Below are 18,457 nucleotides of genomic sequence, written 5' to 3'. Positions count from 1 at the left end.
AATGGCTGCTGCCAGTCCACAGGGGGAGTCCTAGTTGCTCCCTCCCTCTCTGGGAGGTTTTCCAAGATCAGTAAGTGGGTCTGACCCATTTTCAAAGTACTGCCTCTGAGCTGGGATTCAGAGTGGGTGAGATTTTGTGTGCACCCTTGAAGAGTGGAGTCTCTTGTTTGCTGTAGCGCTCCAGCTCTCCCAGACATAAGCCCTGCTGGTTTTCAGAGGGAGACGTTCTGGGGGCTTTGTATTCCTGGTGCAGGACCCCCTGGGCTGGGGAGCCTGATGTGGGACCAAGAGCCCTCACTCCCTGGGGAGGACCTCAAGACCGTGACATTCCTCCTGTGTGTGGCTCGCCGACCTGAGAGCATAGGTCTACTCTACACACTCTACTGTGTCTGCGCCCCTCCTATCCATCTTCTTGTAGTTCCTACTTATGTCTTTAGTTGTGGAAATTCTTTTCTGCTGGTTTTCAGGTCATTCTTATAGACAGTTGTTCTGTAAGTGGTGGTGATTTTGATGTGTCTGTGGAAGTTCACAGTCTTCCTGCTCTGCCATCTCGGCCACCCAGTCAATATTTTTAATTTAATCTTGCTTGCTTCCTCTGTTGATTTCTAAGAGAGTTATTAAAGTCACTCACCAGCGTAGGGCTTTGATAGATTCTTTCTGTACTTTTAGTAGATTTCTTAAAAATATACTTTATTGAAACATAATTTACATATAATAAAATGCACAGATTTTAAGTGTAAAGTTTAATGAGTTTTGACAAATACATATACTTGTACAATTACCACCCCAGTGAATATATAGAACATTTCCATCAGCCCAGAAATTTCCTTTGTGTCCCTCTCAGTCGATCCCCCTCCCAGACCCCAGCAACCACTGATGATTTCCGTTACCTTAGCTTAGTTTTGCTTGTCTAGAATTTATATAACTTGAATCATAAGTATATATTCTTTTGTGTCTGTCTTCTTCTGTTCCATGTAATGATTTTGAGACTTACCCATGTTGTTATATCAGTAGTTTATTCATTTTTATGGCTGAGCAGTATACCTAGTTCATTGTTTTTTTGTCTACTTGATGCATAAAGTTTCTAAATTGTTTTATCTTATTTGGGAAGAGGCTACTTTAGATTCTGTTCATATCCTCCTGTTGGCAAAAGACATCTGGTCTGTAGTTACATGGGGAAAATATATCCAAGCACCCTGAGTTTTATGCCTGCTTATTAGTTTTCTGTACTGTGAGACAAGTGAGAGAACAAGAGAGTAGGCAGATGGTTTGTGGAGCTTTGCTGACTTCCTAAATGGCTTCTTGGCCCAGCCAGTCTGGCCTCTGCCTCCCTGTGAGAGCTGCGATGACAGTGCAAGTAGAAATGCCCCTGATAATTAAGGTGGCTCCGAAAGAGGGAGTGAGGGCTCCAAATTCCGGGCCCCTGCTGTGTGATGCACCTACATGGAGATCTGTCAGGGAATCGGATCACGGAATCTGCCCTTGTCGTAGACATGCAGCCATAGAGCAACTTGACCTTTAATGATTGCATATTTTAAAAGTTTAAGTAGAGTTAAAGAATACAAGTAATTGCTTAAGGAAAATATTAATTAGTTAATTTTCAGTGATTTGGAGAAGAATTACTCAGTTTGTTAATTATCTCCGGTTGAGCCTGTTCTCTTTCTTCTGTTTACCTTTTAACTCCTTTGTTGTTGCTTTTTAGTTCCTTTAATAATAGGCAGAGGAAATGAAATTTCATTTGATTTTAGTAGTTATAAAAGCTGTGTGTGTTGGGGGGTGATTGAAACTGTTTTCTAAAGTAAAAACCTTTTACATGGGAGGCGCTCTGTAACGGTGTCACTTTAGGTGAGTCGCTTCATATGTGTACCTGAACCTTAATTTCCTCACTGGCAAAGTAAATCATGGCTACATACCTGTGTCACATGATTCTTATCATAATTTATACAAATAACATCATCTATACAAAAGTACTTTGTAAATTTTAAAGTTCTATTCAAATACATGCAGTTGACCCTTGAACGACGCAGGGGTGAATCCACGTATAACTTACAGTCGGCCCTGTGTGGTGCTACCTAGCTGTAGAAGTATAATAGACATATTCCTGGAATATCATATGTGACTTTTTAGAAAGCCAGCCATTATAAAAAATCTAATCATTAAAAAATGTGCTACCTCAAAGTAAAAAAAAAGTTCTACTTTGAGAAGATTGTTTAAAGGAGCCCTATTGTGGACACATTGTAAGTAAGTAGCCCAGAGTTGGGGAGTCAGGAGTGCCTGCATCCTAGTCATCATCCTGGGACTAATTGGCTTTTTGATCAAGTTATGTTATAGGAGCTCTCTGTCTTAGTTTTCTCATTTAGAAAATGTGGAAGATAATTCATACTGTCATAGGAGTGCTATGATGTTATTATTACTACTGTTATTTTACTGAAGTGATTTATAACCGTTTATCTTAGTTTCTCTGTAAATCCAGATTTCTACATATTGGGCTTGTTTTAAATTGTATCTACTTAAGGCATGTTTTCAATTCTATTTTTGGCAAAGAACTGAGATATTGTTGTCTTCTACTATAACTACACAATCTTTGCAAAATCATTTCTTAACAATTTGAAAGAGATGAAGAGTTGTGCATTTAGCTATACAGTGTGTGCCATTGTTCCATTAGAAGCTAAATAACAGGGGTGAGGATACAGCGACATCAATTGTTAAGGCCTGTACATTATTCACTTAACATCTGCTGTTGGTTCTCTTTTTCCCTGTGGGGGAATAAATTACAGCACATCAGCACATTTTTCATGCTTTGTGTTTAAGCATTTAAAAGTCATTTATTGTATTATTAATATTATTTTATTTCTGCTTGTTTGGCAGCCCCTGAAGTTATCAATGCCCACGACTATAGCCAGCAGTGTGACATTTGGAGCATAGGTGTCATAATGTACATTTTGTAAGTACCCTGCTAAATGTACAACTTAAAATGAACGGATGATCCCTAACGGTAGAATTACATAGACTTTAAATTAAAACTAAACAATATAGTTTTAAGAAAGCGACTAAAGAAACAGTTGGGAAGTCATTCTAAAAGGTGTCTTATTAGTTGTCAGGTACATCCATTAGGTATTTTTTTAATACAATCAATTTATAACTTTCAGCTTTGCTTTTCATTGATCTATAAATGCTACAATGCACTGCATGATCTGAGCAACGTGAAAAACTTGCCTCAGCACCTCCCTGATCCTTTGCTACAAAACAAAAGCTTCTTTGTATTTTCTCAAGAGATTCACTTATAGAGCATCAGGTAGAGGGAGGTCCTGGGACCTGGCACTAGAGCCACCTGATGGACAGGGCACGTGTGAGGAGCGGGCAGTAACCAGATAAAGGTTCAGCCCAGGGTCCAGGGAGTATTCTGTTGTTTCTACTTCTCTTCATGCTACTGAAAACGTTGGCCTTTCTTGCTCTCTCTTCTCTCTCACTCTCAAGATTCAGTCAAACCCCATGGCCTGTATTTTTCCTTTGAAGTGTCCTCACCTATTATTTCATTTCTCTTCACTTGTATCATTTCTCCTTACGATTCCTTTCTAGAAGATTACAGTGTCTTTCTGTCGGTTTTCCTGCCTCGGGTTCATCCTTCACACAGTTGTCAGAGTTGTCTTTCTAAATCACAAATCTGATTGTACTACTTTCCTGATTAACAACCTCTGGTAATTCTCCCTTGCTGTAGAAAAATCTCAGAGCATCCCCGCATGGCGTGACACAAAGCTTCCACGGCCTGGCTCCAGAGTGCCTTTCTAATCTTGGTCTGCATATGTGTTCCCATTCACTTACCCTGTGCTGGTGGCCACTCTAGGCCACTCCTTATGACTCAGGCACCCTGTATTGCATGCTTCTGGGTCTTTGCTCATGCAGTTCATTCTGCCTAGGTGTTCTTTTTTCTCCTCTACTAACCTCTTTCCTGGGTGTGTCCAGCTCACACAGTAAAGACTTCTATTTCCCTAAGTCCTACTCTACCCCAGCAGAGTTACTACATTCATTATGTGTATACTTTTTGGAATTTAAGGCAATAGACAAAGATGCATGTAAAACAGTAATGTTGAAAGAAAAACAAAATAATAAGAATATTTAATCAGGAAAGTTTGCACATGTGTAAATATGATAGAATAAATTGTTCACTTTTCTGTGTTCTCACTGCACTTTTAAAAGCTAGATTATAATGGAATATAATTATTGTATTATGTGTATTGTACCTGTTTTTCTTGCTCTAAGTTCCATGAAGGACAGAGCGATGATTCATCTTTGCATCCCTGGTATCTGGTACAATAGTAGACATGTAGTCAGTGCTCAATATATGTTTGTTAAATTGAATTAAAGTGAATTGTCTAAGAGATGTTCTGAAAAGTTAGTGGTTACTGTTCTGCCTGTTGGTGAATATGAACATTTTTATGTTGATGCAACATTAGTTTTATGGTCATATTGAAGATTTCACTGTGCACTACCTCTTCCAGATCGTTTCTAAATATTGACATCACAGTAGTTACATTTTCACAGTCCTGTGAAATGGAATACACAGGCAGTAGAAATTGGATGTTGTGATCGTAGTTGTAACTCAGATAGCTGACATATCACTGCTTAGATTGCATAAAGTATAAATGTATTCACAAAGTTTTTGATCATTGTTCTGTGCTGATTAGAATCATATTAAAATTCTGAGCCTTAGTTTTAAATTAAAAATACAACTATTTAAAATTAGTGTTTTATACTCTCACGACTTTCTGGACAACACAAGTCAAACATAATATATGTGATCTATTATTACACCATTCATGTGGTATTTGCTGCCTTCTTAGTTTGAATTTGGTGTTAAGGGAAGTGATAGTGTATTACATACCTTAAATTTTTTTCTCCTACTTAAAGATGTAATTTTAATCTTTCTGCTTCTGAGCATGACTGCATATCATAATAATGACATATTTTTTCTTTACAGTAGACTCTTACTTAGCTAATCAGTGCCTATTCATTAATCTGCCTGAGCCCAGTGGTCTTATAGATAATTTCCTTCAACAAGGGCACAAACGTATTATCTTCTCCAGGGGGGTTATTTTCTTGTTTATCAGTTACCCCTGTTTCATGGCTACTTAATTGGACAATGATAACATACTTTCTCAAGGTGAAATTAACATAAATACTCTTTATGAACACTATCTTTTGCTGTTTTGATTCCTATGAAGCAAAATAATAGGAAGGCTTTAAAAGGCATTTTTCATGTCTTGGATTCCCTTTTCTGGATGTGCAGAAAATTGCTGTCATAAAATTTCATATGCTGCTGATTGACCAACCATTAGATACATTTTGTGTGAATAAAATTGTAAAGGACAGAAAAAAGTGGAATTTTTAAAATGTAGCCCTTGAGCTATATAGTTGCACGCTAGTCAGGCAGTGCGGGAGCAGCTAAGAAATTGGTGAATGTGCATATCACTGGTTGTTAACAGACTCAATGAGCCGGGCTTTTGCTGGCCTGTACTTGATATAATAGATTGTAATTGCCCATAAGACCATTTTTTTGGCTTTTTTTAATTGCATTTTAAAACTAAACAGTAGTAAGGCAAGTAAGATCAGAGAGAGGAGGGTCAGAATGAGCTGGAGAAATAAAAAGTATTAAAATGAGAGTTTGCAGAACAATTTAATAAATGTTTATCGCTTAACAAGAACCTATTGGTAAATGAAAAGCTGTGTTGTCCAGCCTAGTTTGATAAATTACTAGGATGAAAACAGCTCTCCCCCCCAACACCCCCCCCAAGAAAATCATTGTCATGTAAGATATTTACCAAATTTAGACTTATTCAAAAAATATTCATGGGAAAGATTTTTAAAGAACTTTAAGAAAAATATGACTAAAAACAAAAATCAGTAAAAATCTGTTAAGAGACCTGGAGATCATTGTACATTATACTTATGTACATAATAGACCAGCATTTGGGAAGTGTAATGGAATTCTGCCGTTTTATTGTTTCCATAATAAAGTGGAAAAGTATAATCCTGAGAGTTGAAGAATAGACATACAGAGTTAGAGTGGCCTCTGTGATGAGTCCAGGTCCAACTTCTCTCTGGTTGTCATTGGGAAAATCTGGTTGTTGTCTGCAGGGTTGCCCTCAGATGTTGGGGTTGATGATAAAGATGATGGCTAACGTTTGCAACTTTTAAGCATGTTCTTGTAGTTTTGGACTAGATCACCTATTGAAGCATAGGCTTGCCATGCTCTTTGTAAAGTATAGCACAGTACTTCCTTTAAAAGACTCTAAAGACTCATAGTCCCTGGACTACAGAATTTACAAATAAGCCCATGTTTACTGTATACACATGGCTTTACTGATGTTGGTCGTTACATGTACTCAGCTTTCACCCTTCTAGACTGAAGGGTCAAATTCATCTGATTTTCCTCATTCAGATTTTCTTCATTTTATGTATCATTTTTGAAGAGTTGTGGCCATTTTAATGGATTTTTGGTTTTGACTCAGAGCCTGTAGACCCCGGGGTTATTCTTACTATCACTAACATTCGTGTAGCATTTTACCATGGATAAAACTCTTACATGGTCATTAGAGTCTGATAACTCTTGTTAGACTCTGATAACTCTGTATATCTTTCTGTAAGTCCAATGTGAATTATGTACCTTAAGGCGTTACCTTACCTTTGCTCACATTGAAGTGTTTCTCCTCTATTATCCACCACTATTACTGTGCACTTAAACTCACACACCTTTCTGTATTTTAACCCCTTAGTGTTTCTCCACCTGGAAGAGCTTTGGGTCATTTGCAAATGTGGAAGTTCCAATGTATACAAGAGCCTAGCACAGACCTTACAAAAGCCGTTCACTTACATTTCTACATCCAGAGAAGTTCCCACCTCTTTCTCTCCATTACTTAAATATGAAGCACCACTACTTCCAAGTCCTGTGGAAACTTAATTTTTAATAGCCTTATTCTGATTATTTTTAAAAAAATCTTAACAAAATGACTGTCTTTGTTGTAGATTATGTGGAGAAGCACCCTTTATGGCAAGCTCAGAAGAGAAGCTTTTTGAGTTAATAAGAAAGGGAGAACTACATTTTAAAGATTCAGTCTGGGATTCCATAAGTGATTCTGGTAAGTATAGATTTGTTATTATTTACTAAAGCAAGTATATATAATATAAGAAAGGCGGCCAGTAATTCAGATACTTTAGATCTCTGGTTAGTCATTAAATTTACTTGTAGAAATACACTATTTACTTGTGGTAATAGTGATATCTTCACTGTGCTTGTTATAGTTGAAACTTTCAGCAAAAACAGAAAATGCGTAATAAAAATTGAAGAGGAAATTTGCTGATCATCTAGCTAATTTTTACTATAGACCATAAACCAGGTAATCCAGGCAATAAAACCTCACTTTAGGCCTTAAACTTTATTTAATATTAGCCATTTGTACTGATGATATTTATTTTATAACTGACAAGTTTCCTTCATATCATACAGACCTAATCCTAAATAAACTGGAAAATGTGTGGTACTAATTATAGTTGAGATAAATCAGACTTTCAGGATTTTTCCCTTATTTGCAGCTAAAAGTGTTTTGAAACAACTTATGAAAGTAGATCCTGCTCATAGAATCACAGCTAAGGAACTACTAGATAACCAGTGGTTAACAGTAAGTTACAGTATTACTTCTTTTTTTTCTTTTTGGCATGCTGTCATTGCTTATTTCTTCTCATCTGGCCTTGTAGTTTATATATAGTCTTCTTAAAACAGTCATTTAGTTTCATCTTCTGACAAGTTAAAAAAATTATTGAGTGTTGCCACATTTCTGAAATGGGTATTTTCAAACTGTTGAAAGTACTACCACAGTTGTTTATATATGTTTATAGAGGTTTAAATGAACTTTTCTTTTGTATCAAATCCAGTAAAATAGAGCTGAGAAATGTCCATTATTAAAGCTGTGGAATATTGAAGCAGTCTATATGGTTTAGTGATGTAAAGCACTGGAACCATCTACTTCTCTTTCAACTCTTTGGATGCAAGGAATCTTCAGGGATTCAGAAAAGCCAAGGTCTTCTAACAGTGTCTGTTGCCTGGCTTGAAATCTTGAGTAATTATTCATTTACATATTGCTTTCCCCCATTGGACTAACGCCTTGAGCAGTGACCCTATGTCTTACTGATCTTTGTATCCCTGTACCCAGAACATTACCTGGTCACAACAGGAACTTTGGAAGAGGATGCTACTACCTCTCAATATTTATTTTCTCTTTCTTCTATGGAAATGAGGATCCTGACTTTTAGCTGGTAACATTGCTATCTAGTCTTCTTTGCTAGTTCTTCCCCATCGTTGCTAGTTATGGTGCTGGTCAATGAGATATAAGTGGAGGTAGGAGCAATTTCTGGGAAGTGTCCTTAAATGGAGGGGGTGTGGCCTTCCTCACATCCATCTTCTTTCCTAGTGACTGAAATGCAGCTGTGATGGGTGGAGTTTAAGTAGCCATATTAGATCATAAAGTGGAATTTATAAACGGGATAGCAGAGCAACAAGATGCAAGGAACCAGGGCTCTTAGCATATAGAGCTGCTATGCCAGCCCTTGACTGCCTACCTCCAGACGTTTTTATATGAGCAGGAAACAAACATCTGTCATCTTTGAGATACTGTGAAATATGCAGTTAAACCTAATACCAATTAATACAATAATAAATAATTGCTGAATGAGTAGATGATTCAGTAAATGAATGTCTGTAGGTATGTCAGAAAATGTCTGAGAATGGAAATTGGAGATTCTCTTAGAGACATAGGAATATTGCTAAGTAATATTTATCTATGCAGAAAGTTATTTTACATCTATGACTTGCTAGACACTGTGTTAGGTACTGAAGATACATGATATGCTTATAATGCAGTAGTAATGTTGAGAGATGATGGTGGCTTGGACAGGGTGGTAGCAATAGAGTTGAAGAGAAATAAATGTAATATATTTTTTAGGTATATTTAATAGGGCTTGGTGATGGATCAGATAAGGGATAAGGATAAGGGAGGAATCAGGATGATTTTTAGATTTTGCTTTAACAACTGGTTGGATGGTAGTGCCATTTACTGAGATGTGGAAGACTGTAGGAGAAATAGATTTTTTTTTTCTGGGGGAAGAGTGGTGAGTCAAGAGTTCCATATGAGACATGCTAAATTTGAGATGCCTATGTAGCATTCAAGTGGAGATTTCAAATAGATCATTGAATGTATGAGCCTGGAACTCGAGAAGAATGACCTGGAGATATAAATCTGTGAATCCTGAGTATATAGATGCCATGTAAAGCCATTGGGCTGAAGAGATAAGTTAGGAAGAAAATACAGATAGAAAGGACAAGAGGCCTCAGCACCCTGCCTTAAACACTACAACATTTAGAAGAGGAGAAGCTAGCAGTGGAGGCTGAAAAGGAATAGCTGATGAGGAAGAAGGAAAGTCAGGAGGGTGGTACCAAGGAAGTTAAGTGAGAAAGTGTTTGAGAAAGCAGGAGCAGTCAGCTCCCAGGTAAATGCTGCCGAGGGGTCAAGATGAGAATGAGTTTTCATTAGAATGGCCAACAGAGGGGTTGATGGTGACCCTGAAGGCCTAGATAGGTTTAGATACCATAAATTTATAGTGATAGCATTCTGACTTTCTTTTGGCAATTTCTAATCATTTTTTTGAATAACTTTTTTTTTTCTTTAAGGGCTAAAGAAATTGTCTTCACTCAAAAATGGTTTATATCTGCCCTCTTCTGTGAATGTGTTGAACTCTCAAATGATTCTGTGCAATAAGTATTTCTGGCCTAAAGTAATTGTGCAAATGAGTTAGCAGCTAGATCATTGCAAAACTACTGAGTAGATTTGCAGTACAGCAAAATAAAAACTGTAAAACAGATGGTATGCTTTAGAAATCTATCTCTTTTCAGCATCACACAACATTCGGGTTTGGCCATTTAATTATTTGTTTTCTAATTAGTACAACTTTATTTCTGGCTTTGGTCATCTTTCCAGAAGTCTCCATTTTTGAGCCTCTGTAACATTTGTCTCTATGTAGTCTTTGCCAAATGGATAGAGAAGTGACAGATAGCGTGTACTATATCAGACTATCCTAAGGAGTTCAGTGTATGAAGTTTAGAATACTGGCATTTTGTAAACTTCTGAAAGGCAAAACTCTTTTCTTCTTAACCACTTGAAGTCTTGCTTCCAGTAATTCATATCCTCTGTTTGAAATAATCTAAAGAAAACACGTTAGTTCTCTCAGTGCCTTACTGCTTTATAACCAGAGCTGACCTTCCAATACCGAACAAATAGTAACATTCTTTTCAAAGAGCTTTATTGGATAAAAAGTTTCTATGGTTTACCTATATATTGTGCATTTTGAAATACAGTACATATCTGAAAAGTATTCTGAGAAAAATAATCATTGCTTCTCTATGTACGTTTAAGTGAATGGGTCTTAAACAGATATTGTCATCCTGATTTAAAAAGTCAAAGATCGGGACTTCCCTGGTGGCTCAGTGGTTGAGAATCCGCCTGCCAATGCAGGGGACACAGGTTCGATCCCTGGTCCGGGAAGATCCCACATGCCGCGGAGCAACTAAGCCCGTGCGCCACAACTACTGAGCCTGCACTCTAGAGCCCGCGAGCCACAACTACTGAGTCCGTGCGCCACAACTACTGAAGCCCGCGCACCTAGAGCCCGTGCTCTGCAGCAAGAGAAGCCACCACAGTGAGAAGCCCGCGCACCGCAACGAAGAGTAGCCCCCGCTCGCTGCAACTAGAGAAAGCCTGTGTGCAGCAACGAAGACCCAACACAGCCAAAAATAAATAAATAAATAAATAAATTTATAAAAAACAAAACAAAACAAAAAACCAGGTATTTAAAAAAAAAAGTCAAAGATCAGATGCAAGGAAAAACAGCCAATAATGACTTTACTACAAAGGAAGAGTCTGATGATGACTCCCACTGCCAAGAGTGTGCCTGTTATCCTCTTTATCCTTTTCTTCTTTTTTGCCGTTTTCATTCTCAACAGTGGTTCAGGACTTCATTCCTTATTAGATAGTTACGGTTGCCCCTTGGTATTAAGTCCCCTGGTAACAACTAACACCAAGAATTTGCATATTTAACAAGTTTCCCCAGTATTTTTAATGCCTGCTTATATTTAAGAACTCTGCCATAAATTAACAAAGCATTTTTCTTTTACGGTTTGTCAAAAAGTAGTTTCCGGATTTGAGCTCTACTGGTATTATTCAGTAATTCCTTCAACAGATTTTTTTTTTTGGTGCCTACCATGTGCCAGGCCCTGTGCTAGGTAATAAAATATAGTTAAAGACATATAGGACCTAGTCTCTGACATGAGGAACTTACAATATAATAAGGAAAACAAGCTATGTATAAGATACAAAGCAAGGAAGAAAATGATAAATGACATAAGAAATTGCCAGATGAACAGAGAGATACAGAGGCAAGCAAGTGTGAAATCAGGAAGTTCAATTTGACTGACAAATAAGATGCCTGAAGGAAAGAAGTGAGAAATAAGACGTTTAGAAAAGGAAAGAAAATTGTGAGGGCACTTGAATCCCAGGCTAAAGAGTTTTAACTTCCTGCCATAGATAGTGGGGAACAATTGCAAGCTGTTTGACGGAAGGAAATTATTATTATAGTGCGTCAGTCTTGCAGGGTGGCTTATTTTAAATGGGACAACAGTCATTTAAATGTCTATGTTGATTTTAACAAGTGTCTTTTGATTTTAATTCATCAGGCACTATATGGGTACAAAGATGAATAAAACACAGTCTCTCCCATTGAGTAATTTACCACAAATTACAGTGTACTTTGCTTTTTAGTCACACTTTACAAATGCTCTTGTAATGAACTGTAGGGTCTAACTTCAGAACACTCTTTCCTATGTGTGAACAGGGTCCTTGTTCACTAATTCACAAACTGTTATTTAGGCTTTGGTCATTAGCTTTTAACCTTTACCCTGTACACTCTATGTAAAAGAATTGAAATTTTCTGATACCTAACTAATTATTGGTAATTATTCTGATACCTAACTAATTTTTTCCTACTGTATATTTTCTTCCTAAATATATTAAGGCTCTTACCTTTTTTTTACTATTGATATATTTAGTTATTCTTAAATTCTGAATTATCTTACGTTATGAATATGCTTTGGAAGCCCTCTTTAATGAAGGTTTTTTTATAAATAAGAATTATGTTTGGAAGCTCATGAACCAGGAACCTTGGGCATTTACTCAAAATTCAGTGATTGATATATACTTAATAATTCAAACAAATATTTATTGAATAACTACTATGTGCTGTGGAGGACACAAGGATGAGTCTGGCATAGTCCCTTCCTACAGGTTGCCCACAGCATAGTGGAGAGTTTAAAACAAAAATACAGGCAGAGAATGAGTATATGATGTGTGTGTGTGTGTGTGTGTATACATATAATATATATATATAAAAAATATACTGTATAAAATATATATTCTATAAAATACGTATTATATATTTATATCATATTTGTACTTATTAATGTATATTAAATATATTTAATATATAAAACATGTATTTATATAGTATATAGTATAGTAGTATTACTATTAGGTTTTTAAGAAGAGAGCTATTATTCCCTTTAGGAGGTTACAAAAACCACTTAAAGTGAAGGTAATATGTGATCTGACTCTAAATGAATGGGTAAAAGTAGAAATTAAAGTTGGAGTCATGGTAAGAAGGCAGGGGATTCTAGATAGAAAGAACTTTACAAAGATACAGAGAAAGAAAAAATGAAGTATATTAGTAGTTCTGTTTTTTTAGAATCATAGAAGACATGTAGGGAAGTAGTGGGAAATTAAGCTGTAAAGGCAGATTAGGGCTATTTTGCTCTAGACCTTGACCTACATAGAGAAGACTTTGTATTTGACTTGTTTGACAATAGATTGCTACTGAAAGGCACTGAAGTACCAGATCATAGCTGAACTTACGTGAGTTTTGTTTTCTGCTTTGTCCTTTCAACCCTTGTGGAGTGATTTGGGTGGACTTGGATGGGGTCTGTGGGCTATTCTGAGGGGGGAGCTCCTCTTCTAATGGAGTATCCTGGCTGAAATAGTGTGAAGCCAGAAGAGCCCTAGGAATAAATTTGAGGGATCCTTATGCACAGATCATGGCTGAAGGGCAGAAGCAAGATCTTAATGGGGAGATAGAACAGGATAGGCATTGGAGCAGGTTGGGACCAAGTAGCAAGTGTCTAAGATTCTTCACAGGTCAACTCTATCAGTTAGTGGGTTGGTGGATGTATTGCTGGCCAGGGCAGACAGAACTTCAGGAAAAATAATCTGGCAACAGTGTGTGTGATATGGTTTGCAGAGTGGCAAGCAAAGTTGGAGAACTGAAATAGGACTCAGGTGAGATAATAAAGATTGGAACGAGGGCAGTGAGAGTGGAACAGAGGAGAGGGGAGAAATAGGCATTAGAAAGAGAATCAACACAATTTTTCAACTAAGTAGAAATGTTAGATAAAAGAGTAAAAGCAATAAAAACTATTTTTCAAGTGACTAGGAAAATGGGGTAAGACGAAAGTCTAGAAGAATTACTGGTTTTGTAGATTGGAAGAAGAGTGAGGTGCTTTTTGGAACAGTGTATTCAAACGTTTGTGCTTGAATAATTTCAGAAAGACTGAAAAGTAATGAATCTCTTCAGATATTTTTAGGTTGAGGTTAAAAGTTTTTCATCATAAATGTAAATAATTACAAGGGATATAATTTCCTATATATTGTAAATGTTGGTAATTAAAAATAAATATAACTTTTTTTACATGTATAACACCTCCATCTCATCCAATTTTAAAAATTTATGAACAAATTCTCCTTTAACAGAAACTTTAGAGTTCTGTCTCCTCTAGCACCGCCAGGTCCTCTGCTTTGGGACTCGAAGGGCCAGCGTCCTTGCAACAGGAGTTCAGTCTCCATAGAACTCGCTGGGATTTGGGCTTCAGGACAACCTGGGGCTACATCCATGTGGACAGGACCTGGGATGGCTCAGGATCCTCCCAGGGAGGCACAGCCAGGAATTGAAGTGTTTAGAAATGCAGTTGAGAGATTGGTTCAAGATGGCGGAGTAGAAGGATGTGCGCTCACTCCCTCTTGTGAGAGCATCAAAATCACAACTAACTGCTGAACAGTCATCGACAGGAAGACACTGGAACTCACCAAAAAAGATACCCCACATCCAAAGACAAAAGAGAAACCACAATGAGATGGTAAGAGGGGCGCAATCACAATAAAATCAAATCCCATAACTGATGGGTGGGTGATGCACAAACTGGAGAACACTTATACCGCAGAAGTCCACCCACTGGAGTGAAGGTTCTGAGCCCTACGTCAGGCTTCCCATCCTGGGGGTTCCAGCAACGGGAGGAGGAATTCATAGAGAATCAGACTTTGAAGGCTAGTGGGATTTGATTGCAGGACTTCGACAGGACTGGGGGAAACAGAGACTCCACTCTTGGAGGGCACACACAAAGTAGTGTGCACATCGGGACCCAGGGGAAGGAGCAGTGACCCCACAGGAGACTGAGCCAGATATACCTGCTAGTGTTGGAGGGTCTCCTGCAGAGGTGGGGTGTGGCTATGGCTCACCGGGAAGACAAGGACACTGGAGGCAGAAGTTTTGGGAAGTACTCCTTGGCATGAGCCCTCCCAGAGTCCGCCATTAGCCCCACCAAAGAGCCTGTAGCCTCCAGTGCTGGGTCACCTCAGGCCAAACAACCAACAGGGAGGGAACTCAGCCCCACTCATGGGCAGACAAGCAGATTAAAGTTTTACTGAACTCTGCCCACCAGAGCAACAGCCAGCTCTACCCACCACCAGTCCCTCCCATCAGGAAGCTTGCTCAAGCCTCTTAGATAGCCTCATCCACCAGAGGGCAGACAGCAGAAGCAAGAAGAACTACAATCCTGCAGCCCGTAGAACAAAAACCACATTCACAGAAAGATACACAAGATGAAAAGGCAGAGGGCTATGTACCAGATGAAGGAACAAGATAAAACCCCAGAAAAACAACTAAATGAAGTGGAGATAGGCAACCTTTCAGAAAAAGAATTCAGAATAATGATAGTGAAGATGATCCAGGACCTCGTAAAAAGAATGGAGGCAAAGGTCGAGAAGATGCAAGAGATGTTTAACAAAGACCTAGAAGAATTAAAGAACAAACAGAGATGACCAATACAAGAACTGAAATGAAAAATACACTAGAAGGAATCAATAACAGAATAACTGAGGCAGAAGAACGGATAAGTGACCTGGAAGACAGAATGGTGGAATTCACTGCTGCAGGACAGAATGAAGAAAAAAGAATGAAAAGAAATGAAGACAGCCTAAGAGACCTCAGGGACAACATTAAACGCAAAAACATTCGCATTATAGGGGTCGCAGAAGGAGAAGAGAGAGAGAAAGGACCCGAGAAAATATTTGAAGAGATTATAGTCGAAAACTTCCCTAACATGGGAAAGGAAATAGCCACCCAAGTCCAGGAAGCACAGAGAGTCCCAGGCAGGATAAACCCAAGGAGAAACATGCCGAGACACATAGTAATCAAATTGACAAAAATTAAAGACAAAGAAAAATTATTGAAAGCAGCAAGGGAAAAATGACAAATAATATACGAGGGAACTCCCATAAGGTTAACAGCTGATTTCTCAGCAGAAACTCTACAAGCCAGAAGGGAGACGCATGATATATTTAAAGTGATGAAAGGGAAGAACCTACAACCAAGATTACTCTACCCGGCAAGGATCTCATTCAGATTCGACAGAGAAATCAAAAGCTTTACAGACAAGCAAAAGGTAAGAGAATTCAGCACCACCAAACCAGCTCTACAACAAATGCTCGAGGAACTTCTCTCAGTGGGAAACACAAGAGAAGAAAAGGGCCAACAAAAACAAACCCATAACAATTAATAAAATGGTAACAGGAACATACATATGGATAATTACCTTAAACGTGAATGAATTTAATGCTCCAACCAAAAACCACAGGCTCGCTGAATGGGTACAAAAACAAGACCCATATATATGCTGTCTACAAGAGACCCACTTCAGACCTAGGGATACATACAGACTGAACGTGAGGAGATGGAAAAAGGTATTCCAGGAAAATGGAAATCAAAAGAAAGCTGGAGTAGCAATACTCATATCAGGTAAAATAGACTTTAAAATAAAGAATGTTACAAGAGACAAGGAAGGACACTACATAATGATCAAGGGCTCAATCCAAGAAGAAGATATAACAATTATAAATATATATGCACCCAACATAGGAGCACCTCAATACACAAGGCGAGTGCTAACAGCTATAAAAGAGGAAATCGACAGTAACACAGTAATAGTGGGGGACTTTAACACCTCACATACACCAATGGACAGATCATCCAGACAGGAAATTAATAAGGAAACAGAAGCTTTAAATGACACAATAGACCAGATAGATTTAATTGATATTTATAGGACATTCCATCCAAAAACAGCAGATTACACTTTCTTCTCAAGTGCACGTGGAACATTCTCCAGGATAGATCACATCTTGGGTTACAAATCAAGCCTCGGGAAATTTAAGAAAATTGAAATCATATCAAGCATCTTTTCTGACCACAACGCTATGAGATTAGAAATCAGTTACAGGGAAAAAAACGTAAAAAATACAAACACATGGAGGCTAAACAATACGTTACTAAATAACCAAGAGATCACTGAAGAAATCAAAGAGGAAATCAAAAAATACCTAGAGACAAATGACAACGAAAACACAACGATCCAAAACCTATGGTGTGCAGCAAAAGCAGTTCTAAGAGGGAAGTTTATAGCAATACAAGCCTACCTCAAGAAACAATAAAAATCTCAAATAAACAATCTAACCTTACACCTGAAGGAACTAGAGAAAGAAGAACAAACAAAACCCAAAGTTAGCAGAAGGAAAGAAATCATAAAGATCAGAGCAGAAATAAATGAAATAGAAACAAAGAAAACAATAGCAAAGATCAATAAAACTAAAAGCTGGTTCTTTGAGAAGATAAACAAAATTGATAAACCATTAGCCAGACTCATCAAGAAAAAGAGAGGACTCAAATCAATAAAATTAGAAATGAAAAAGGAGAGGTTACAACAGACACCGCAGAAATGCAAAGCATCCTAAGAGACTACTACAAGAAACTCTATGCCAATAAAATGGACAACCTGGAAGAAATGGACAAATTCTTAGAAAGGTATAACCTTCCAAGACTGAACCGGGAAGAAATAGAAAAAATGAACAGACCAATCACAAGTAATGAAATTGAAACTGTGATTAAAAATCTTCCAACAAGCAAAGTCCAGGATCAGATGGCTTCACAGGTGAATTCTATCAAACATTTAGAGAAGAGCTAACACCCATCCTTCTCAAACTCTTCCAAAAAATTGCAGAGGAAGGAACACTCCCAAACTCATTCTATGAGGCCACCATCACCCTGATACCAAAACCAGACAAAGATACTACGAAAAAAGAAAATTACAGACCAATATCACTGATGAATATAGATGCAAAAGTCCTCAACAAAATACTAGCAAACAGAATCCAACAACACATTAAAAGGATCATACACCATGATCAAGTGGGATTTATCCCAGGGATGCAAGGATTCTTCAGTATACGCATATCAATCAATGTGATACACCATATTAACAAATTGAAGAATTAAAACCATACTTGATCTTCTCAACAGATGCAGAAAAAGCTTTTGACAAAATTCAACACCGATTTATGATAAAAACTCTCCAGAAGGTGGGCGTAGAGGGAACCTACCTCAACATAATAAAGGCCATATATGACAAACGCACAGCAAACATCATTCTCAATGGTGAAAAACTGAAAGCATTTCCTCTAAGATCAGGAACAAGGCTAGGATGCCCACTCTCGCCACTATTATTCAACATAGTTTTGGACGTCCTAACTACAGCAATCAGAGAAGAACAAGAAATAAAAGGAATACAAATTGGAAAAGAAGAAGTAAAACTGTCACTGTTTGCAGATGACATGATACTATACATAGAGGATCCTAAAGATGTCACCAGAAAACTACTAGAGCTAATCAATGAATTTGGTAAAGTTGCAGGATACAAAATTAATGCACAGAAATATCTTGCATTCCTATATACTAATGATGAAAAATCTGAAAAAGAAATTAAGGAAACACTCCCATTTACCATTGCAACAAAGAGAATAAAATACCTAGGAATAAACCTACCTAGGGAGACAAAAGACCTGTATGCAGAAAACTATAAGACACTGATGAAAGAAATTAAAGATGATACAAACAGATGGAGAGATATACCATGTTCTTGGATTGGAAGATTCAATATTGTGAAAATGACTGTACTACCCAAAGCAATCTACAGATTCAA

At 37.6% G+C, this 18,457-nt stretch overlaps 1 protein-coding gene across 7 annotated transcripts in view; it reads left to right on the top strand.

Annotated features, from left to right (window-relative positions):
* Window positions 1-18,457, top strand: part of STK33 (serine/threonine kinase 33) — a 184,673-nt gene that overhangs the window by 125,331 nt on the left and 40,885 nt on the right. For all 7 annotated transcript variants that reach the window (XM_061202962.1, XM_061202961.1, XM_061202964.1 and 4 more), the window contains 3 exons: window positions 2,869-2,944; window positions 7,024-7,136; window positions 7,591-7,676. In XM_061202962.1, the coding sequence (XP_061058945.1) occupies window positions 2,869-2,944; window positions 7,024-7,136; window positions 7,591-7,676 (275 nt within the window). The remainder of the gene's footprint in view (window positions 1-2,868; window positions 2,945-7,023; window positions 7,137-7,590; window positions 7,677-18,457) is intronic.

The sequence above is a fragment of the Eubalaena glacialis genome, chromosome 10, assembly GCF_028564815.1.
Source record: "Eubalaena glacialis isolate mEubGla1 chromosome 10, mEubGla1.1.hap2.+ XY, whole genome shotgun sequence".
NCBI classification, from domain to species: Eukaryota; Metazoa; Chordata; class Mammalia; order Artiodactyla; family Balaenidae; genus Eubalaena; species Eubalaena glacialis.
This window is presented reverse-complemented; position numbering and strand designations above follow the sequence as displayed.